This window comes from Malus sylvestris, chromosome 13 (genome assembly GCF_916048215.2).
Source record: "Malus sylvestris chromosome 13, drMalSylv7.2, whole genome shotgun sequence".
NCBI classification, from domain to species: domain Eukaryota; kingdom Viridiplantae; phylum Streptophyta; class Magnoliopsida; order Rosales; family Rosaceae; genus Malus; species Malus sylvestris.
This window is the reverse complement of record NC_062272.1, coordinates 10,171,309-10,194,588: the sequence shown is the minus strand read 5'-3', so window position 1 is coordinate 10,194,588 and position 23,280 is coordinate 10,171,309. Positions and strand designations below refer to the sequence as shown.

The window sequence follows — 23,280 nt, the reverse complement described above, 5'->3', positions numbered from 1 at the left end:
AACGATTACAATAATTATAACTTTTAGAGGGCCCCTTGTTTATAATCGTTGGATCAAATTTTAATGATTCAGATGATCCGATCAAGATGATCTCCATCCTATTTTTTTATTATAACAATATAGAATAATTTATTCATAGTTGGTACAAATAATGTTACATCGATTATCTATTTATTTCATCATTTATATTATCTATTTGATAAGATAAAGTCTCTTTAATAAAAAAAAGACCTATACATTACATTTTAGTCGGATTCTTGATGCCCATAAACTAGCTTGCAACCATTCGCGTCTATACCAAAAAGGTGGAGAATGGATAAGGCTCGAGCCACGTGTTGAAAACCCACCACGCCTGTCCAAATTGCCGCACGTGCTGACTCATACTGAGTGGATTGTCTGCCTTCCTATTTCCGTACTCTTTTCATTTATATAGTTACGGTTAAGTTATGTTAACATTTTATATTTTTACTACTCACAGCGACATAGGTAAATTATCATGGTTAAACCAGTCAACATTTTATATTATTTTTTTATAGACATAATAAGATAAAAAGTAATAAAAATATAAAATGTTAACATGTTTAACCGTGACCGAACAAATAAAGGGGAAAATGAAGGTTACCCAAACAAGAGCGCAGACAATCAGCCTCCTACAGCGACACCACCACCCATAGATACCAAGAAAACCAGAAAGATACCAAGAAAACCGACACAAAAAATAAAGGTCTCAATGGGTGATTCGAATCCTCTGGTTAAATTCTAACCCTAGGGTTCCGAAAATTCCCGATTTATCGTCTTTATAAATTTCCCATTTGTGGACGGAAGTCCTTGTAATTTACAATAGAATTTTGGGGGCAATGCTTTTGGCTGCGTGCGATATTTTCTATGCAAGTGTCCCATTGTGAGAGTGCGAACTCAGGGTTGCATGCGGGTGGTTGCGTGTCTGCAAGGTCGTACTCGCTTCTGGGCTCGGCGGCGGAGCCATGGCGGTTAAGAAGGCGAGCGAGTCGTTCTCGAAGAGCTTGATCGACGAGGTGCAGAGATGGGGATGTATGAAGCAGACGGGGGTGAGCCTCAGGTACATGATGGAGTTCGGGTCCCGGCCGACGCAGCGGAATTTCATAATCTCGGCGCAGTTTCTGCACAAGGAGCTCCCCATTCGGATTGCGAGGCGGGCGATTGAGCTCGAGAGCCTCCCTTATGGCTTGTCTGAGAAGCCTGCCGTTTTGAAGGTGCTTTCTTTTTGTTTGTTTTGTTAAATTATGGTCTCTTTTTTGGTTCTTGGAATCGAATTGTGGGAAATGGGATTTGGGTTAAATTTTGTATAAATTGTTATATTATTATTTATTTGATTACACCATAAAAGGGTTATGAAAAGCTTTGACTAAATATCCACTTTTAGTTAATTTTTTTCTAATGTGAACGGGGATCTCCCTGCTAATTGCTGTCTGGGTTTTATAGAATATCCATTGATTACTCTGTTTCTGTGGACTTTGTTCTCTGAATATGTGAAGTAAGTTTTTTTTCCTTGGGCAAAAGTACAGTAATTTTTCTTTGGGTGGGGAGAATGTGAATTACTTTGCTAGTAGGTCTATGTGCTTTTGAAAAGGTGAATTCTTTGCTTTGAAAAGCAAAATGCGCACGAGTTGTTTGCAAAATCGTTCTTCAGAGTAACGAGTGCGAATTGCTTGAGGCTGAGATTGTTCCTTCTGCAAATTACAATAGTACTAGATCATCCGAGCTCTTGTTATTGAGCATTTAATAATTTAGACAGTGAACTATGAGGAAACAATATTTTAAATGTACTTGTTTAAGAATCAAATATTGCAAGGATGTAATTTTGCTTTTTTTTATTTGCAGGTACGAGACTGGTATTTGGATTCCTTCCGTGATCTTAGAACCTTTCCTGATATCAAGGATGCTAAAGATGAAAAGGATTTTACACAAATGATTAAGGCGATTAAGGTAAGACACAACAATGTTGTCCCGATGATGGCTTTGGGTGTTCAGCAGTTGAAGAAGGAGAAGGTTCTCTATGAGGATCTTGATGAAATTCACCAATTTTTGGATCGCTTCTACATGTCAAGAATTGGGATTCGCATGCTCATTGGTCAGATTGCCTTTTTACTGTGATTTTTTTAGCTTGCTGGTTTTGCAAGTTATGTCACTTTTCTTTCAGTGGGTTCTAAAATATCTCTAAAACTCAGGCCAGCATGTTGAGTTGCACAATCCCAATCCCCCTCCTCATTGTGTGGGTTATATAGATACAAAGATGTCTCCCATGGAGGTAGCACGAAATGCCACTGAGGACGCCCGTGCAATGTGCCTGCGTGAGTATGGAAGCGCACCTAATGTTAATATCTATGGGGATCCCGATTTTACATTCCCGTAAGTATATTTTGTTCTCACTTGGTTGGGTCTGTTTCTAATTGAATCGATTTTACATTCCCGCAAGTATATTTTTCTTTGTACTATCCTGAAACTTATGTGACTCTTTGCATTGAACCAGTAGTGGTGGTTAGTGATATATTATTATCCGACAATTAAAGTTCTGTTTGTTTTCATAACAGGTATGTTCCAACACACTTGCATACTATGGTCTTTGAGTTGGTTAAGAATTCCTTACGTGCTGTCCAAGAGCGTTTCATGGACTCGGATAAAGTTGCGCCTCCTGTTAAATTAATAGTTGCTGATGGAATTGAGGATGTCACTATCAAGGTATTATTTTGTGTGATTCAGAGAATTTCATTTGTATATTGAACCAATATTCGTGAGATGTTTATCAATGAGGTGCTTATCGAATTGGTACGGCTGAATTCATAGGTCTCGGATGAGGGGGGTGGCATACCAAGAAGTGGTCTCCCCAAGATTTTTACATATCTTTACAGCACTGCAAGTAACCCTTTGGATTCAGATCTTTCGGAAGCTGATGCAGTTACAATGGCTGGATATGGATACGGGCTTCCTATAAGCCGCTTGTATGCGAGGTACTTTGGAGGGGATTTACAAATTATCTCTATGGAAGGATACGGTGAGTTGTCAAGTTCCCGAACCTGTTCCATTTAGATTATTACACACAATTAGTGGGTTTCGCAATCACACTCATACCGTTTGCTTTACCTTTGTTTCTTTGTATGAGTCATGAAGAAAGGGTATATTATGACAATAGCCGTAAGCTATTGTAATTAAACCCTTGTCCACGTCAATGTCTAGTTATCTGCACGTTTAACACACCGAAAATTCTACACGGTTTTCATCTGCGTTTGCAAGTATGTTGCATTCAGAGTATTACGCATATTTCGCAAGACTTTCTGTTATCAGTTCATAAGGGGTAAAGCCTGTCGATGTCGCTAGTTCATCATCTTATGTTTTTACTTGCCTCTTTACTCTTTAGAGTCACCCGTCGTTGTCTTTTTGCATCATCGTTGCTCATCCACTCAACATTTTGCACCTTGCTTCACCCACATCACAAGCCTGTTGTGTTGCACGATTGCGGAGGACTTTCCTATCTGAGTTCTGAAGGGGTAGTTCTTGTACACTAACTACATCGTATTCTGGACTGAAAAAAACACTTGCATCTTCATCTGTCCCTAAAATCACCTGTCGTTTTCTTTCGCTTCGCTCACCGATTTTCTCACATGGACGTATACTTGGTGCCGTGTATGTACAGGGACGGACGCGTATCTGCATTTGTCTCGCTTGGGAGATTCTCAGGAACCATTGCCATGATGCGAGCCTTGTGTTTCGACGTTGATCATTAGGACACGGTTGAATGGTGAAATTAATTATTTCAGGGGATGTTACAAGTGAAAATTGTCATATAGACGTTTATTGTAAATGGATAAGTCACTGTCAATTTTTTATTTTCTAATAAAAATTGGCAGTTAGTATTTTTTGTGTAGTTTCTATTTAGTTTTTACCTCACCAGGTAAATCAGAATATATATATTTTAAACATTTGCCTCTTTTGGCATTTCCTTTCTTTATTATTACTAGCATTTGCGTTTATGAACACAATTTTTTAGAAAATGAGGAGAGAGAGGGAGAGAGAAAACGTGAGGGGAGTTAGAGGTTTTTGTTTTTGGTTTTTATTTTATTATTTTAATATTAGATGTATTTTAACATCATCCATAGGTAAGATTTCAATAAAAAACAGTAAAATTTGAACCTGTGAAATTACATTATTGTCCATCAATTTTTTTGTGTGATAGAAGACATTAAGTAGTCTTTTCACAATCCTTTGGAGATTATTATTGTTAAGAGATGGGGAGAGAAGGTTGTTGGGGGGGGGGGGGGGAGGATGCATGGCCTCTAATCAACTCGTTTTTACAATTTTGTTTTGGGTCAAAACCTGGTCATATAATTTTACAAGTGGAAATTGAAGTAAATATAGTAAGGGAAATTCTCGTCTCCTGATTTAGCCTTAAAATTGAAAAAATCAAATTATTGAAGCGTTCATGGACAAAAATAAGAATAGTGAAATAGGAAAAATGGATCATGAGGAACGGTGAGATCTATGCTAATCTGAAGAGTAAAGAACCAACGACGACGCTTCCTTGGAACGAGAATTGCAATTTCTCTGGATTACTTGCCAAACATCATGATGAAAAAAAAGGAAGTTGCCTAACCGTAATTTGCAATCCAATACCCTGGAAAATAAAAAATTAGATGCGTTTGGGAAGGAGCAGTTAATCTTATTCTTGTTCGCTCACCGCATTACATTTTTAAATGTAATGCGGAGACAAGAAGCTCCCCCAATCAAATGAATACGGCAGCCTGGCACGTTGGAAAACAAATCTACAAGCCAACACCTAACCGAGGCAACCCACGTAACAACATGCCATCAAATATTTGAAACTACAGAATTTCCTCCATTGTCACATTGGTACAGTTAGACATCAATAGTCCCTCTCCCTCTCCCTCTCCCTCTCCCTCTCTGATTGTCAAATAACAGAAACCAATAAATCTCCATAGAGTTTCAAAAATCTGGTATATATATATATATATATATCAGTGCCTTCTTTGCTTTGCACGCTGATACGTCCCTTTCCCCTTAATCTTCCATTTTTCATTTCCGCCTGGCCGGTTTTTCTCTTCTATCTCGCGAACCTTCCGCTTTCTGCAAGGTTCATGAAATAAGCATCAGCACAGTTAAGTGGTTATAATTTTAAGTTTGAACCTTTTTCGGATGCCAAAAGAATCCTCCTTAAACATATGGTTTCAGAATTTGGAAACAGTGGATGTCTCTAGCTATCATACCTGTAGTTCCCAAGGTTACGATCAGAAAGCACTTCCTCTGCAAGGGACACCTTCCTTTCCTTCTTTGTAAGTCTGCCCGAGAAGAAATCTAATGGGGACTCTATTATTGTCCCTACCTGATAAACAACGAAAACACAGATAACCTCGTCAAATATACTAATACATCCTAGGAATGGCTACTTGTAATGTTATTGTGATACCATATTCTAACCTGGAAATACTTGTTAGGTTGTGCATCACCCTTCTTGTAGTGTCTCTTTGGATCCATAACATTCCTTAACTGTAATTAGAAAATCGAATCAGCCAACTATACTTCGTTTAAACAACAATGAAAGCATCAAATAACACCAAAAGGTAAACAAAAATTGTGCAAGAGCAGGCATAAATCCTACTAGGTTCAAATAGATGTCAATTGATATGCTTTAGAATGGAAATGGTCTGAACGATACCGGAACCATGGAAATATGAAAAATAACTGAATGTCGGAAAGGATTCCAGATTCCAAAGAGCTACCACCTTGTTTAATGTTTCTACAAACATCACTTGCTAAAGTGTACCATAGAATGTGCTAGGATTTGACAAGGTTCATTTTCATCCAAATGAACTTGACAAGGACTTGGAATCATACCAAAGTGGACCATCAAATGCAAACTTTGAAGTTAGATCGGCTTTTAATTACATTCTCCATACTAGAGATTGCAGTTGAAACTTGAAAGACTGTCCGATGTGAACTACATCCAAGGTCGCAGAAATTGATGCAATAACATGGTAACGACAACCATAAGCACCAAACTTCGAAAACACACAGAATCCTATAACTCTATTCAGCAGATGCATTGATGCAATTGCAAAACCCAGTAAAAAAAAGAAAAAAGAAAAAAAAAAGCAATGTTCATGACTACAACATAGTGCCAAAGAAATTATTACCAGAACCAAAACAGAATTTAACACACCTTTAGTAATTGGAGATCTTTTTGCAATTCCGGGGTCATGGTTGGTGCAGGCATGTCAAACCTAAATCATATAAATTATTAAAAGACAAACAAACATGTAAGGCCGGGTTCAAATCTTCCGGTTTGGATTAGTTTAAAGAAAAGTTCTAAAAGACGCTAGGCGCTAGGCGCTAATTGGGTGGTGGACTTGGGCTTAGCACCTAGGCGGGGCCTAGACGAGTGCATAGGCAGATTTAAGTAAATGTATTATATTTCGTATAAACAAGTGTGTGTCTATACTTAAAAAAAAAAAATATATATATATATATATATATAATTTTATCATAAACTACAAAATAGGATAACAAATACATTATGAAGTATTGGAACATAATGAAAACATAGGGAACAAGTATATAATGTGTGTTCATTTAAGTATTCAACAAATCTCTTACAATTTATTGAAGAAAATAAAATGCAAAATGCAAATTTTCTATTTTGTCGAAGTGAGAGTTAGAACCGAGGCGGGATTGGACGGGTGCCTAGGCGGTGTAGGCCGATGCCTTAGGTTTAGGCGTCATTTCTTAATTTTCAAACGCATAGGTATTAATTGGAGCGGTGAGTAACAGCTTAGCGCTTAGGCCCTGTCTAGACGGGGATTTTTAGAACAATGGTTTAAAGTAGAAAATCGCTTGCATACAATAAAAAAGTTGAACTTTAGAGGATTCCATATGGGTTTCTAAGAAAATCCAAGAAAGGAAACAGAGTGAATTGAGCTGATGACATACCAGCTTGTTCCAGCAGTGTCTTTGATCTGCTTCTTGGCCAGTTTGTTCCGCTTTACCGGGTCATTCGGCGGAACGAAGAGGCCATCGACAAGCTGCGTGCTGGGTTTCCAAAGCGGATTGCCTTCGGGGCGAGGTTTGGAGCCAGACCCACCTCCATTTTTGGACGCCGATGAAAAAGCAGGCAACTTTGGCTCCCACGAGAGCCCAATCACCGCATTGCTTTCCGCCATTCTACAACGCAAATAGGGAATCAAAACTCGAAGCAGCGCCTATGGAAATTACACACACAAGCTGATGAGCATAAATCAATCATAATTCCTAGAAAACTCATAGAAGAGAAGAAGGTAACGTACTGGCGGCGGGTGAATCGTCGAGGGCGGCGGCTAGCTACGTTGCTTCGCCGACAATGGCTTCGGACCGAGAGAGAGAGACTGAAAAACTAGGCCTCAGGAGGAGGCGGCGTCGGAGAGAGATTGTTAACTCACCAGACAAACGGGTCGGCCCAGAATAAAAGCAGCAGCCCAATAGGGCAGAGAAAGGGTATTTCCAGTTATGCCCTTTGTGTGTATGGATATAATTTATTTGTTTTTGTATTTTTTGAAAGTAGTGAAGTGTCGTGATGGTTAGGGTTACATCAATAAAGTGACAAATGGTACTTTACATTGGCCCAAGACATTTTCCTTATCCTTTCTTACACTAAAAAATCAAGAGCACACCGTGTCTTGAGTTGATGATCATCTTTGAGCTAATCTAGCCTCTCCGGTATAATTTTATTTCCAAAAGATATGATTATATCTTATATTTTGAGTTTGAGAAATTTCGGATCGTAGAGAGTGTATTCAATCGAGAATTCGAAAGATTTTAATGAATTTATAAATTCATAATTTTTTATAAAGTTTAATTGATTTGTAGAGATTTCATATAAAATTTTGATTCAATTCCCTCGAAATCTCATGGGAAGATGTGAGATTTGTGGATGCTTAAAATACACTATTAAATTTCTTCAATTTCCTCTAATTTCTCAACTTTCTTAAATTCTTTAAAATCAATTTCTAATTGAATATACCTGTAATGTTATTAACTTCTTTAAAATCCTAATTGAATACACCTGAATTTCTAAGGATTTTAATAAACTATCTTAAAATTCTAATTGAATACATATTAAATTTAAATTTCAGATAATCACTTAAAATCCTTATTCATTAAAAGAATTAAAATCCCTCAAAATTCCAATTGAATGGAATCTAGTAATTTCAGAATTTTGAATTAAATAGATATGAAAGTCCATCGAGTTAACTAAAAGACCCTCAAATAACAAAGAAAGTACAATTTGAGAAAGAAAACTATTAGTAAACTCAGGATCAAATTCAGCCAAAAATCTATGGAGGCAGATTATCTGCCCTCTTGTTGACCTTTCAATCTCCTTCTATTTCGTGTGGTCACGGTTAAATCACACCAACATTTTATATTTTTATTACTTTTTATCTTATTATATCTATAAAAAAAATTAATATAAAATATTGACTTGATTTAACTGTGACCGAATAAAATAGGAAGGGATGAGAATGACACCCAAACAGGAGGACAGACAATCTGCCTCCAAAATCTATGACATGAAGTTGACTCAAGATCAAATTCAGGTCTCCTAAAGTTGACTCAAGATCAAATTCAGGTCTCCTAAAGTCACACAACATTATAGTATGAAGGTATCCATCTTTACTTAGAAATGAGAGGTCTTAGGTTCGAATCTCATAAATGACGAATTTGATATCACATTAAGCTACCCATCGTATGACTTTACCAAAATCTCTTTTTTATGTGTATAAAAATATCGATATATTAAAAAAAAAATCAGATCCCTAAAAAAATGGAAAACGTGCCCCAAGGCCTTTTCGATCGTTTTGTTGTCCAGATCAAAAACGAAAAGCGTTCGCCCTTATCTTATCACCACCACCACGACGGTCACAGTGGCCCGAAAGACCCGACATAAGTCCCAGCAGCTGAGCGACAAACCAATCAATCTCTTCCACAAAAACCATAAAAACACAAACCTTCACTTTCACTGGTGCTATACCTGCCGTTGAACGCGACTAGAATACTCAGATATTTTCAGATTCCACTCTTCTTCGTCTACTCCTTTCAGTGATGTACGCGGCCGAGGCGTTGGGGAAGTTCTCGGTTTTCAGAGAGACCCCTGCATCAATGGCGGCCATGAACCATCTCAGAGGTCCGGTTCGAATCCGACCCATGTCCCAGAACTTCATCAGCAGCAAGAACTTGCTCTGGAATCACGGAATGAAGTGCCAGTGCAGCAGCGGCGGCGGCAGCGTGGACGAGAAGTCGGCGTTTTCTGTGACTTCGTCGAGCAAGTACGAAGTGGATTACTTGGGAGAGAAAACCAAAGGGGATTTGAATGTCAAGGTGGAGCATCTCGAAGCTTTTGGTAACTTGATTATTCCGCTTTCCAAATTCCAGTGCAATCTTTCAATTTTCCCACTTGTGAAACTGCAACCGTATTGCCTGCTGTGTAAAGTTTTGATCTTTTTCGAAAACCCGTGTAGGAATTGATGGTGATGTAACTTTGAAAGGTCCCATTGAGGAAGTTGCCAGAGTGGAGGCTGAAGAAGCTGGAGACTTGCTCAGAGACTTGGGCATTCCGGTGCTGTTGTTTAATTCTTTAGCTGCTTCATTTAATACATTTCTTTCCTTTGTTTTTCGAGTAACAATTTTGAATTTTTCGCTCTGTATTTTTTAACAATCTGAGTGTTAAAATCACAACCTTGTTTTCTTTTCTTTTGTCTATGGTTGTCTTGTTCCAGTGAATAGCACATTGTTCATTTGCTTACGGTGGTACTTGTGCATCGAACTTACCATGTAGAATTTTTATATGCAGAGCCCTTTTTCGTCAAGGCAATCGCCTCGTGGCATTTTTTGTAGCCGCACATTGAATCTTCGATCAATCAGTGCCATTGGATATGATATGGACTACACATTGATGCATTATAATGTGATTGTAAGTTTCACCATTTTCTAATTGACAATTCTGCTGAAGTGTGACATCCGGATGTTATAGTTCTGCATTTGCTAATAACTAGTGTTGGAACCTCAATGCATTAGTTACCAGTACATTTCTGGTTACTGCTGGTGCCGGAGGAGGTGGAATTGTGGATTGTCTTGTCTGACATTAATTTGTGTCTTGCAGGCTTGGGAAGGGAGAGCTTATGATTACTGTATGGAGAATTTGAAGAAAGTGGGCTTCCCCGTTGACGGTCTTGCATTTGACCCCGACTTGGTATCATCTCTAAACAAGTTGAAATTTTTACGAGTATTTACATTTATGCAAGTCATAAGATGTTTGATTTACATTGTTCTTCCCCACTTTTGTTCTATATTTTCATATAGGTTATTAGAGGCCTTGTCATAGACAAAGAGAAAGGAAACTTGGTGAAGCCTGATCGATTTGGTTATGTTAAAAGGGCTATGCATGGCACAACCATGCTATCTAATCGAGCTGTGAGGTACACTTCGATCCTTTTTCTGATTATCGAGAAACAGTGGAGAATGTGACTCACTTTTATTGTCATCCCATGGATTTATGATTACTCTCACACTGTAAATACAAATTCAGTATTCTGATGAAACTAACATTAAGGTTCCAAATGAATGTCCATATGTATTATATGCATTACTTTGTAACATTGTGTATATGGCGCTTAGGTTCTTCCAGCATGTAGCTTCTTAGTATATCATTTCTGGAAAAGTATATTCTATAGTGTGGCCTAACTTTCTTTCATTGAAGTGAGATGTACGGGAGGGAACTGGTGGACCTCCGGAAGGAAACTCGATGGGAGTTCCTTAATACACTGTTCTCTGTCTCAGAAGCTGTGGCTTATATGCAGGTATCGCCTTATCGGTGTTTTTCTTTGCTAGATCACTGTTTTAAACATTGTTGTTGTTATTTTTCAGATTTTACTTATGTAGATATGACTCTTCATTCTTTCAGATGGTTGACAGATTGGATGATGGAACCATAGCCGCTGAAATTGGTCCACTTGATTATAAAGGGCTCTATAAGGCAATAAGCTCTGCCTAAATTATATAGAGCTTGGGCCTTGGTTTTTTCTTGCTCCGTTTTAACTTTTGACATGATTTCAGGCTGTTGGAAGAGCCCTCTTCCGGGCACATGTTGAGGGTCAACTAAAGGTTAGTATATATATTTATTATTTGTTTATTGGATAAGAATCAGATATTGGTTCATGAAAAAGAACTGATTTGGGCATATATACAGAGCGAAATAATGTCTAAGCCTGAACTGTTTGTGGAGCCTGATCCAGAATTGCCATTAGCGCTTTTGGATCAAAAAGAGGTTTGTCTTATAGGATCTCATATTTTTTGCATAGCATGTGGCTATTATTTTACTCCTAATTTACTTAGACTTATTTGTGCATTAGGCTGGTAAAAAGCTTCTGCTCATTACCAACTCAGATTATCATTACACAAACAAAATGATGCAGCATTCCTTCAACAGATTTCTTCCCAATGAGATGGGTTGGAGGGATCTATTTGACATTGTAAGTCAACGTCGTCCATCTAGTTTTAACTTCATGTACATTGAATAATAATTACTCTTGGGCATCTGCTACAGAAGGCTATGATAAATAGTAATGATCTTCAGATTTGTAACGAGGTGTCAACAGCAGTGAGTTACACTTTTTGTTTATTACGCTCATATGCAGGTAATAGTCTCTGCAAGGAAGCCAGAGTTCTTCCAAATGTCACACCCAATGTATGAGGTAGTGACGGGTGAGGGCCTCATGCGTCCATGCTTCAAGGCTAAAACAGGTGATAATGGCTAATGCTCAGTACTTCTGCTTGTTTAGCACTGAATATCTTAAACTTGTTTGAGCAAATGTTGTTGAACATGCTTTGAAGGTGTCTAGGATAAACAATTCCGGAAACAAAATTGCGTGTGATTGTATGGACAATAATGTCTTCTCATAGTCTTGATAAATGGCTGGTGACATATAGTAGTCATGACTCAAAATTTGTAGTAAACTTTGTTGTGCCGAAGCACACCAGCTGGTCACACATACACGAGTGTCAGTATTGCAGATATTCCCCCCACTTTAGCCACCCGGGAGATAAATGGGTATGGGATTTTAACAAAAGGCCTCGGCAATAGTGTGTGTGGTATCACTGCTTATAAACCAATAGATGATTATCCTCACTTCCGATGTGGGACTCAATTGTGGCTCTAATCTCAGCCACCAAACTCCAAGAACTTTATGTGCACGGAAGAAATACAGTGAATGCCTGATTGGATTCACATCTTCATGGCTATAGTAGAAGAATTTGGTTGCATGTATTAAGGCGCACAGCTTGCCAGGATCTCCTGACGATTTGTCTGTGCTTTGCATTGATCAGATTATTTGATTAATTTATACTTAATTAACAATCTCATTCTCATTGAAATGTCTTCTTTCTGCAGGGGGCTTGTATTCAGGGGGAAGTGCTCAGATGGTTGAGAATTCCCTAAATATCCATGGAGATGAAATACTGTATGTTGGTGATCATATCTACACAGATGTAAGTCAATCCAAAGTTCATCTGCGATGGCGAACAGCATTGGTTTGCCGAGAATTGGAAGAAGAGGTTTGTGTAGTTGATTTCTCTTTACATGAGTTGATAAAGGGAAAGTGAAACTAACAATGTGGCATAACTCATAATATAGTACTGCCTAGAACAAACATCGAGACTACAAAATAAACCCGCCTTTTTATAAATATTTCTGTTATTCCTGAGACCAAACACCTGCGAACGAAATTTGTAATTTGGTGTCCTAGTAATTTGGATTTTAATATCCTTGAACTGTTGAATGCTGATAAACGTCTCCATTTGTTCATGAAAATTTGGAAACTGCAGTATAGTGCTTTGATTCAGAGCGGGGGTCATAGAGCAGCACTAGTAGATCTTATAAACCAAAAGGAGGTCGTAGGGGATCTTTTCAACCAACTTCGGCTCGCCTCACAAAGGCAAACTAAAGGGCGCCCTGCTCAAGTAAGCTTTATCTTATGAATTTTTGCTTATGTTTCTAGTTAGCTATAAGCTAAATTGGTTTTATTTTGAATCACAGCATTCAGCAAGCAATGTGAATGCCTAATCGAAGAGTTATGGAACGTAGTGCTTCTTAATTTTATCTGAAATTTTCTGTACTTTTAGACCCTTGCTGCAACAAACTTGGAGGATCAAGAACTCTCAGAAAGCATGCAAAAGCTACTTATCGTTATGCAAAGACTAGACCAGAAAATTGCTCCGATGCTAGAAGCAGATGGAGAGCTCTTCAACAAAAGGTAAGAATTGATTTTTCATTTCGAGGGTTTATCTGTGGAAAATGTTTCAGTCTTGTGAACATACAGTTGACCTTGTGAACCTGCTGTGCATTAGGTGGGGATTTCTTTCCCGTGCAGGTTTCTGGGATAAAAGCCATTTGATGAGGCAAATTGAGAAGTATGTACTTTCTTCCGACATGTTCATCTTTCGTTAATGTGAACAGATGTTAAAATTGAAATTATGAGTTCCCTCGTTGACAGTGATTCTCTCAATTCCGTTTCCATCTTTACAGGTATGCTGATATATATACCTCCAGGGTGTCCAATTTCCTACATTATACACCGTTCATGTATTTCCGATCACAGGAACAGGTAACTCAACTATCATGGCTTTCTTGTATCGTGCTTTCTGTGAACTACTAAACACCATAGGTTAAATTGTAGAATGAACCAAACTGTCTTCTTCTCGTGCAACCCTGCACGATGAAATGCTGACAGAGAAAATGTGGGTGTACCTCCACTCTGCATTCAAACTCGGGATTTTTCGTAACCAAAATTCTGATGCCGTGATAACAGTGTAAAAAGAGAGACCTACAAACTCGAAGAAGATGCAAATAAGCAATATATTACACGCACACACAACCCTATTGTTTTCATGGCTACAGACTTTGAACGAACACTTATATCCTTTCATCCCTGCAGACACTTGCTCATGATTCGTACTCATACTACTGTTCGAGGTTTAATGGGCCTGCCATGGACAATGAGGTGAACTTTATGTCGTAGAAACTGCAATTTTGTTGTAAATATTGATCAAGTGATAAAGTTGACCGAGTTGATCACATTGATTTTTATTAGATTATCCTAAATCAAGTGTTGGTCTCTATGATGATCCGGCACGAAACAAATAATGCTTTCCATCTCACCTTAACTCTGTTAAGTTCTCCAATGATGAGTGACTTGTTTACGCCCTCGAGCATTTATCTTTAGTGACGGATTTACTACACAAATGTTTTTAACTTATTTTTACTAATTTAACCATTGTCAATTCAGCTATGTCAAGGCTCAAACGAATGAGGCAAATTGACATATTAAACCGAATATCTCACTCCTGTGTGGCATCGTTTGATAACAACTCATATGAAATGGACTAATTATTTCATTTTCACGTCACATTTCAGTTTAATAATGTAGTGTGGCAGTTTTTGCATACGACATGTGAAGAGGTTTAAACATAACATTATATTATTGAATCAGGACACCACAATAATGATGAGTCTGTTTTATATAAGTCTTAACCCACTTCTTCACTCTTTTAATGTAAATAATATTGTCGTTTGTTAAAAAAGAAAAATAAAAAAAAATTGATTTTTAGAATTTATTAGGGTTTATATTAGAGAAAGTTATAACTCGTTTGGATGTGCTTTTAAAATAGCTGAAAACTCTTTTAGAGAAAATGTTTTTGGGTTTCAAGAGCACTTTTAAGTGCTTTTTGCAATAAACATCAGTTATGTGCTTCTTCCAGAAAGCCCTTTAAGTGATTTTCCAGGATTAATTTGTATTTTTACTAAGGATTGGTTCCAAAAACATTTTCACCAAAAACGTTTTCAGTTATTTTAAAAGCACATACAAACGAGACTTTAAATAGTGTAGGAAAATCGAGCCTATCCCTCAGGAAGCACTGTTGTTTCCAAATTTATACGACTTGTCGCTCATACCTTTGTCGAAGATCAAATGGGTTTAAGAAGAAAAGGAAGCTGAAAACAAGAAGCAATCTGGAAATGGAGATGAAGAAGCTGAGATGGGCAATGGACGGCAGCTTTTGGGACCTCGACGTGTCGACTCCGAGGACCCTCGACGGACTCGTCCGACCTGTTCCCGGCGACCCACTTCCTCTGGGCCTCACCCGAGGCCCCAGGCTCTCCCGGCCCAAGCAAATCGACTTCATGCAGCGCTTCATGGCCTCCATTTTCGTCCCTTCCTACACCGCCGCCGATGGCTTCACTCTCCAGCGAGTCCTCACCCTACCCATTGGCGAAAATTGGTACCCGCCGCCAAAACCCACCTCAATTTCCCTTTTGCATTTTTCAAGTTGAATCACTAATTCTCGAATTGAAAAGCTCTCTGTAGGTTCGGGACGATTCTGGGTCAGTTCAATTTCCAGCGGTTTATCTCCGCCGTGAAAAAGAGCGGGAAGGAGGCGCCGCCGGACTCTGTATCTTCGTGGATGCAAAGTATTGGAACCCACCTGCGAGAGAAGTCCCTGTACGCCCTTTCCTTCTGTTCTGAGTTTTGGCTAACAGCTGATGACACATTGGTTTTGAGTGTGGACGGTTATGGCGATGACAAGAAACCCCGAAAGAAAGCACTTTTTCAGCACAAGGTGCTTTTTTTGATTTGGAAAATTCTCAATTTTGTGCCCTTGTTGCTGGATTTGTAGTAATGCTGTGAATAATCATGTACATTGCAGTTTCCTCATCATAATTTGACAGTGGAGGCAGTTTGGCCCGGGCTTTTCGTTGACAAGCCCGGAAACTATTGGGATGTGCCATTCTCAATGTCACTTGATCTGGCTTCGGTTGCTTCTGACTCCGGGGCCAGTTATCGTGTATGTGCACGTCATAATTCAGGGACACCCGAGCGGTTTGACGGTGGCCAGAGCGATGGAGTTCCTGTTACTCTGCTTCCCGGTTTGTCTGTCACAAGTGCATTTTCCTTTAAGAAGAACTTTGAGCTTTGGAGGAGTCATGCTCAGAAGTTGAGAATGGTCCAACCATTTGATGTATTCCTTTCAAATCCTCATGTTTCGGCTTCCGGGATTATTGGTAAGGCACTGCCTCTGCTGAATTGTGCAGGTAGTTGATCAGGAAGGATTAGGGAAGGAAGAAGAGGATGAGTTTTTCTATAAGAATTTAGTTAAACACCCTTTTGCTTAAATAAAAGAGAAATCTTTTTCCGGAACTTATAAGAAACCACCAGTTGTAGCATTAGTAATTTAGATATTTGCTCGTAAATTGGGATCAAGTAGTCCTGTGCCCTTTGCTGTCGAATACAATTTTTGTCAGAGTAGTCTAGTGGCATGTACTCTTAACTGTACAGAGGAGTAGGGGGTGGTTATGTCTTGTGTGCAGAAACTACAGTATAATTTTGCTTATGTTCATTGTTAACAAACCTATGACAATTAGGTTTAAGGTCAGTTGGGTCGAGTAGTTTTATTGCTGATGCTTATGATGCCAAACTGATGCATGCAACTCTTGCTAATTGATATTTTTCAAATTCATTGTTTCAAACATAGGTGCTGTGATGACTGCCTCGTTTGGTGATAGTTGGGTTAGGTCACAAATTGCAGACGATGATCCTCAGGGTTTTAGAGGTTTTAGTTTTTGGGCTCCTGGAGTAAAATCTGCCTTTCTAGCAGATATATTTGCATCAGCAACATTTACAGCCCAGCATGGAAACTTCCAAAGGCTATTCCTAGATCTTTCTCGCTTTCATGCCCGCCTGGATTTTCCTTCTGGTTCTAAGTTTCTTTCAGGTGCAGCACATCTAGCACAAGATTATTTTAATTCTCAACAGCCAAATTTGGAAGCTATTCAGGACATTTGCCCCAATGCCACACTTTCTCTTCAGCAGCAGGTACCTATACTTCTCTTGTACTAGTTCTATCTTCCACTTTTGGCAGAACCGACGTCAATTGCGATTTCAGAAAAGCTTATAAGTTGAATAACTTGTTCTTATACCGTATGTTCCTGTGTTGAACTTGGGCTGCACCATCGTAGTAACTAGGATTGCTTCTGTTTTGGATGTTGAACCTGAACGGTGTTGACATGAATGTTATCTCTGAACTGTAACGATTTCTGCATTTCCTTGCAGATTTGTGGACCTGTCAGTTTCAGGGTTGAGTCAGGAGTTGCAGTTGAACTAAAGAACCGAGACTGGAATATCCGCGTGGACGAGCCGGTGTTTGCTCTTGAATACGCGCTGCAAGTCCTCGGTTCAGCCAAAGCTGTCGCTTGGTATTCCCCAAAGCACCAGGAATGCATGATAGAGCTTCGTTTTTACGAAACATAAAACCATTTCGTATTGTGCAGCGATAGGGTTTGTACTGTTGGATCGTTTTGAGGGAGATTATACCATTAATGCAAACAAAATTATTCACCATATCTAAATGTATTGTTGGGTAGTTGCAAGTTTTAAAAAAAAAAAAAAAAATATTGCCAATTTTCCTCCCGAGCTTGGAAGAAGCTGTCAATCTCCCCCCTTCCCTTACCCCGAACTTTAACTTTTATAATTAGTCAATTTCTCTTTGAATTTTAACTTTTTTTCTCTCATCCGACAAATACCTTTACATATTACTAATAGTACTTAACCATGACCACCTAATTGTGGCAGTGAGTTCTCATGCCGCATTTGTTCTCAAAACACGATTTGTCCCTCCAAATAACAAGGCAAATTTACGATCAAACATGCATGATTGCTCCATTTCCATTATTCTCGTAAAGAAAGTTGAAAACTTATGAAACTCCAATGGATCCTTGCACGTTAACTCTTGCTCTATATTCTTTTTTTTTTTTTTTTTTAAAGAGGAAGACTTTGACATTTGCTTCCATTGGTCGACAACATAAGCTACGTTTGGTATGTGCGAAAAAAGCTTGAGAATGGAATACTTTTGCCTATTCCATATTTACAAGTTCAGGTTTGAGAAATGATTTCCTGTCTCACAAGAAAATAGAGGGAAGTGAAGCCCTAGCTCGTAGTTATCGACCATAGGAAACGAATTTTGCGTTTCTCTTCCCCAAGCAAAAGACAAAAATATATATATTCCTTGAATTTTTTTTTCGCATATCAAACGCAGCCTTAAGATATATGTTAACTGGTTAACACCGACCGTGACGCATGTAATAGGAAAAGTAATTAATAAAAAATCTTAACCGAGTAAAATGATGCATATAGAAAATCTCAACCGAATAAAAAATCTTAACCGAGTAAAATGATGCATGTAATAGGAAAAGTAATTAATAAAAAATCTTAACCGAATAAAAAATCTTAACAGAAAAAAAAAAAAAAAAAACTTGGATTAAGGAACAAGAGACCCCCATATCAGCTTACGGATTACAATAAAATATGTTTTATCCGTAAACGACACAAGATCATGGTGTATACAGACATTGATGTTCATGATGTGCAATACGATGATCAACCGCGTTAGATCCGTGTGGGATGTAACTAGTAATTAGCAACAGAGATGTGAAGGCTTATGTTAGTATAATCCTCTACATTAATTTTTAAATTTGGTGCATGCACTTGTCAATCGTCATAGAAGCAGAATGAGGATCCCTTCCGGATCTTCTAATTACGTTCGTTCATCATACATTATGTGGCTAAATTTTTGTCAATTACTGTTTATATTTAATTTTTAAAAAAAAAATTACAATAATTTCTGACCGTATGATATACGATAAATGAACATGATTGGAGAATTCCTGGGATCCTAAAAAAACGGATCCGAAGATGATCCTCATTCATAGAAGCAGACATTAACAATTGCAACGTTAATTTTTTCTTTTTAACAATTAAATATTAATTTTTATGCACACAACTGTTGTGATAAAAATAATTAATTAATTTCTTAATTTTAAAAACACCTCAAGAATTGTCACTCAATACTACAGTCTAGTGGTATTCCTTTGTATTTGTAAATGAAATGTCTTAGGTTTAAATTTCGAAAATAGCAAATTATTACCAAATTAGGTTACCTATTGTGTGACATGGCCGAACCCCTCTCCTTAATGTAAAATATATCGTTGTACTAAAAAATAAATAAAAATTATTGAAAAAAAAACACCAAGAATCTTCCGTACTTATACAGTACAAATTGTATACTCCTGCACCGCTGTCATATGATAAAATTTTCAAATAACGAAATGTATGACTTATGCATTATAATTATTTAACGTACGTAATTCATCGTTAGACATTATTTTTTTATTTTTTTCTTTAATGGACGTTGAATATAAATGATTATCTATATCACTCCAATTCTTAATTGCAGAGGTTGCAGCATAAATTTGGTAAGGTTGTTGTCTTAACTTTGTATATTGTGTGTTACTAATTAGTCAACACCCCTGACAGTTGGGATTAAGGTGGTTGAGTTGAGTTGTTTTGTTGTCTTAGCATCCTGGCCACTGCGAATGCATAAGATCGATGATGCAAGACACTACAAATTGCAGTACTGATTGACCCTTCAAATTCATGGTTTCAATACATAGGTGCTGCTATGACTGCAGCTGAACCCCCGCATGTATAAATAGGTTAAAATCTGGGATACACGTTTTTGACATTCATTTGTAGGAATTACTTCGTAACAATCTAAACCGTCTTATTTTAGTACATCATTCATAGAACATTCTTACAAAAAAATTATACAAATTTAAAATCATTAAGACATTCATTTATAGTAAAGAAAATTGACGAATACGGTTTTACAAATAAACCATAAATTTAATCATACGGTCATATAATTTCGGATTTAAGTGATTTTTAGTAGACATGATCTTTGAATGGTGACCTAAAAGATAGACGATTTGAATAATTAAAATACATTACGGAATGAACCTCACAAAAAATATGTGTCTCCAAATCCTGATTATATATATATATGCAGTTCTCTTTCTGTTCCTTTTAATTTCTCATCTAAAAGAATGCAAAATAAGGTGATCACATAGACAGTATGAATACATATATTTTGTATGAATAATTGAATTATTGAAAATTTATTTGGGTATGAATACATATATTTTGTATGAATAGTTGAATTATTGAAAATTTATTTGGGTGAAATATTCGACTTCTTTAAACTTTAGAGTCATGTCTTGATGCAATTGTTAAATTTTTTTTATAGATTTTGTTTGATGTTTTATTTTCCAGTTACAACCTGGATATGTCTAATAATCCAATCTAACACAAGAATTTTAAGAAAAAAATTAACCTTAGAATTTGAAGTTCAATCACTTCTAGTATTTGCATGGCGCTTTATCGCATTGGCAAAAAACAATAATATTTATACTCCTTGGGCGGGTTTGATGCAGGACAAGCCAAATTACCGAGGAATCTTTCTATCAGGGGCAACGGAACTCGCTCGTGTTGCTAATTGTGGATTCATTCACACGACCAAGTCATACGCTTGATTTTAGAAATAGAGAACACTCACTTCAAATGCACAAGGCAAATAAACTATTTTTCATTCATTCAAATCCCCTTTCTCAAGGGTTTATTACATATATTTATAAGGGATACAACACAATGAAACTCTAGTCCGAATTGGACTTTTGCTCTACCACAAAAATATTTAAAATGTTATGAAATGACTACTTAATTATTTGTGTTGCTCTAAAACAATTAAATATATTTGATGGTTCCAATACGCATGAGACTCTTGGTAGATTCCAATACATGCATGAGAGCTTTGGTTACTGCATCATTCTCCTCTTCTCTAAAGAAACTCGTCCTCGAGTTTAAATCTTTGTTGACTCCGTTATAATCTTTGGTTTTCCTCTGTGTTAGAAGATCATGGCTGATATTTTTCATATGTTTGAACATCAAATGGTTGAAGAGATTAGCTTGGTTGATTGGAATTCTCCACCAATTTATGACAAATATGTTGATGACGACATGGAAGAGATTAAGAGGATGCATTGACATCTCACCAATCAAATTTTTCGCATCAAAAATCAACGACGAGGCGTTGTGGTTTCCTAAGGGGAGGGAGGCATTTGTTTGCAATGTGTTGACCTTTTTCATGATTATGCTATGTGGTTTGAGTCAACTGAAGAAGGAGATTTTTGTTTAGCATTTTACGATGAAGTGGCACAAGATACAGTTAGTTTGGATTATCTTAGTTCAAATTATGGGTGTGAAAATATTGAGGCGTCGTCTTTAATTCATTTGAGTATTCCTCCCTTATTTGATCGTTGCTTGAGTAATTGTGAAATTTGTGATGGTTTTAGCTTGAGTAATAACAAAAGTTTCGGTGGGAGAGAAGAAGGGTTTTCATCTCACGAATCTTTGAAGGAAGTCGGTAATGTTGCTGAAGTGGGAGATATCAAATTCCAAGATATTGTTGATATGAAAGAAGATGCTATTTATGAATACATTGATTTTATTGGTTTTGAATTTTAATTGGAAGGCTTCTCAAGTTTCAATTGATTTAGTCAATCAAATGAAGATTGATATCAGTTGGATTGCAAAAATTTTCATGGAGCATGAATTTACCACTTCAAGAATAAAAAATATTCTAAGTACTTATTCACGTGGAAAGGCAAAAATTAGTTTCAAGATTATAATGGAGTCAACAAAGATTTAGGGGGGTGTAGTCAAACTAAGATTTTAAAAGATTTTAAAAGTGATAGATTTGATAGGATTTAAGAGGATTAAAGACTCCTACAAAATTTATATGGATTTTAAAGAATTTGAATGGATTGTGGTGGATTGTGGGGGAAGGATTTGAAATCCTAGGGGGTGAAGTTGGATTCTTTTTAGTTTTGGTTATACATACTTTTTGCTTTCAAATCCCATAAAATCCACAACTTTTTGAAATCCTCCAAAATCATAATTTTTTGAATACACTTAGATTTGGATGGATTATAAAATCCTTTAAAATCTTTTAATTGACTACACCTAGATTTTAATGGATTCTAAAATCTTTTAATTGACTACACCTTGATTTGAATGGATTCTAAAATCATTTAAAATCTTTTAATTGACTACCCTAGGATTTTAAAGTCTTTTAAAATCCTCTCAAATTCAAGTTTGACTACACCCCCCTTAAACTCGAGGATGAGTTTCTTCAGAGAAGAGGATAATGATGCAGTAACCAAACCTCTCATGCATGTATTGGAATCTACCAAGAGTCTCATGCGTATTGGAACCATCAAATATATTTAATTGAGTTTTGGAGCAACACAAATAATTAAGTAGTCATTTAAGAACATTTTAAATATTTTTGGGTAGAGCAAAAGTCCAATTCGAACTAGAGTTTCTTTGTGTTATATTCCTTATAAATATATGTACTAAACCCTTGAGAAAGGGGAATTGAATGAATGAAAAATAGTTTATTTGCCTTGTGCATTTGGAGTGAGTGTTTCCTCCTTCTACAATCAAGTGTTTGGCTTGGTCGTGTGAGTGAATCCACGATTAGCAACGCAAGCGAGTTCTGTTGCCCCTGGTTAAGTGATTCCCAGGTTATCTCCCCCGGTCATTTGGTTTGTCTTGCATCAGGGTTGATCCCCATCAATTACCTTTCCCCCTAATATTAAATTATTTAATCCACTAACGCTATTGTTTGTCCAAAAAAAAAAAAAGCTATATATATAATATACTATAAATCCCTTAGACCTACTTCAATCATTGGAGTACAACTCAAATTTTAGGTTCTAAACTTACCCCAACTTGCTCCAACCCTTGGGGCAAATATGAGTTTTAACCCAAAACTCATTTATGGTGCAAATTTAGCCCAGGATTCCCCCCAGTTAGACTCACTCCAACCCTACCTCATAACCTAAAATTCCCCTTCTTTTTCCCCCCAAAACCCAACCCAACCCATGTCCTAAAACTAACCTAAAACCTAAAACTTATTATGAGTCCAAATACCAGCCCAACTTTAGGCCACAAAGCAAAGTGGACCCTATCGGGGCTATGAAGTCCACTGCCCAAAACCTAAACGTCTACACGCTGCACGTGTTAGGCTTTTTATGCAGCCCAACCAACCCACGTGAGGTTGTTCCCCCGGGTGTCAGACAATTATTTAGCCCAACGACTACTTTTCTTCATCCAATGGCTGGATTTAAATGGGCCGTTGATTAATCCAACGGTCCAAGTTCAATTTTTTTTTTTAGTTTTGTATTTATATATTTATTGAATCCAACGGTTTAGATTAAATATAATCAAATCTAACGGTCCAAATGTAAATCCAAAG

General features: G+C 37.3%; 4 protein-coding genes across 6 annotated transcripts; 3 read left to right on the top strand and 1 right to left on the bottom strand.

The window, feature by feature from the left end:
* The first annotated feature begins 652 nt into the window (after nt 1-652).
* Nucleotides 653-3,985, top strand: LOC126597164 (pyruvate dehydrogenase (acetyl-transferring) kinase, mitochondrial-like). The gene is made up of 6 exons (XM_050263929.1): nt 653-1,232; nt 1,861-2,110; nt 2,208-2,388; nt 2,571-2,718; nt 2,824-3,031; nt 3,671-3,985. The coding sequence occupies exons 1-6, from the start codon at nt 984-986 to the stop codon at nt 3,727-3,729; spliced, it is 1,095 nt and encodes a 364-aa protein (XP_050119886.1). The 5' UTR covers nt 653-983; the 3' UTR covers nt 3,730-3,985.
* An 844-nt stretch (nt 3,986-4,829) lies between these two features.
* Nucleotides 4,830-7,496, bottom strand: LOC126594781 (rRNA-processing protein fcf2-like). Of its 2 annotated transcripts, none has more exons than XM_050261038.1 (6): nt 7,332-7,496; nt 6,979-7,209; nt 6,212-6,272; nt 5,470-5,538; nt 5,259-5,374; nt 4,830-5,118 (listed from the first exon to the last, which is right to left on the bottom strand). In XM_050261038.1, the coding sequence occupies exons 2-6, from the start codon at nt 7,206-7,208 to the stop codon at nt 5,010-5,012; spliced, it is 585 nt and encodes a 194-aa protein (XP_050116995.1). In that variant the 5' UTR covers nt 7,209; nt 7,332-7,496; the 3' UTR covers nt 4,830-5,009. The 2 variants fall into 2 exon arrangements, with proteins under 2 accessions (XP_050116995.1, XP_050116994.1); XM_050261037.1 differs by having other exon boundaries at nt 6,979-7,247; nt 7,332-7,491.
* Nucleotides 7,497-8,889: 1,393 nt separating this feature from the next.
* On the top strand, nt 8,890-14,274 carry LOC126597724 (uncharacterized). The gene is made up of 17 exons (XM_050264534.1): nt 8,890-9,421; nt 9,540-9,637; nt 9,872-9,991; nt 10,181-10,270; nt 10,381-10,496; nt 10,778-10,877; nt 10,982-11,053; nt 11,134-11,181; nt 11,267-11,344; nt 11,430-11,549; nt 11,715-11,820; nt 12,467-12,630; nt 12,901-13,035; nt 13,198-13,328; nt 13,423-13,485; nt 13,601-13,679; nt 14,010-14,274. Exons 1-17 carry the CDS (start codon nt 9,124-9,126, stop codon nt 14,091-14,093), a joined length of 1,902 nt encoding a protein of 633 aa, XP_050120491.1. The 5' UTR covers nt 8,890-9,123; the 3' UTR covers nt 14,094-14,274.
* A 759-nt stretch (nt 14,275-15,033) lies between these two features.
* Nucleotides 15,034-17,470, top strand: LOC126597474 (protein TRIGALACTOSYLDIACYLGLYCEROL 4, chloroplastic-like). Of its 2 annotated transcripts, none has more exons than XM_050264268.1 (5): nt 15,034-15,351; nt 15,438-15,690; nt 15,778-16,132; nt 16,603-16,943; nt 17,181-17,470. In XM_050264268.1, the coding sequence occupies exons 1-5, from the start codon at nt 15,089-15,091 to the stop codon at nt 17,376-17,378; spliced, it is 1,410 nt and encodes a 469-aa protein (XP_050120225.1). In that variant the 5' UTR covers nt 15,034-15,088; the 3' UTR covers nt 17,379-17,470. The 2 variants fall into 2 exon arrangements, with proteins under 2 accessions (XP_050120225.1, XP_050120226.1); XM_050264269.1 differs by having other exon boundaries at nt 15,168-15,351; nt 15,428-15,690.
* Nucleotides 17,471-23,280: the final 5,810 nt, after the last annotated feature.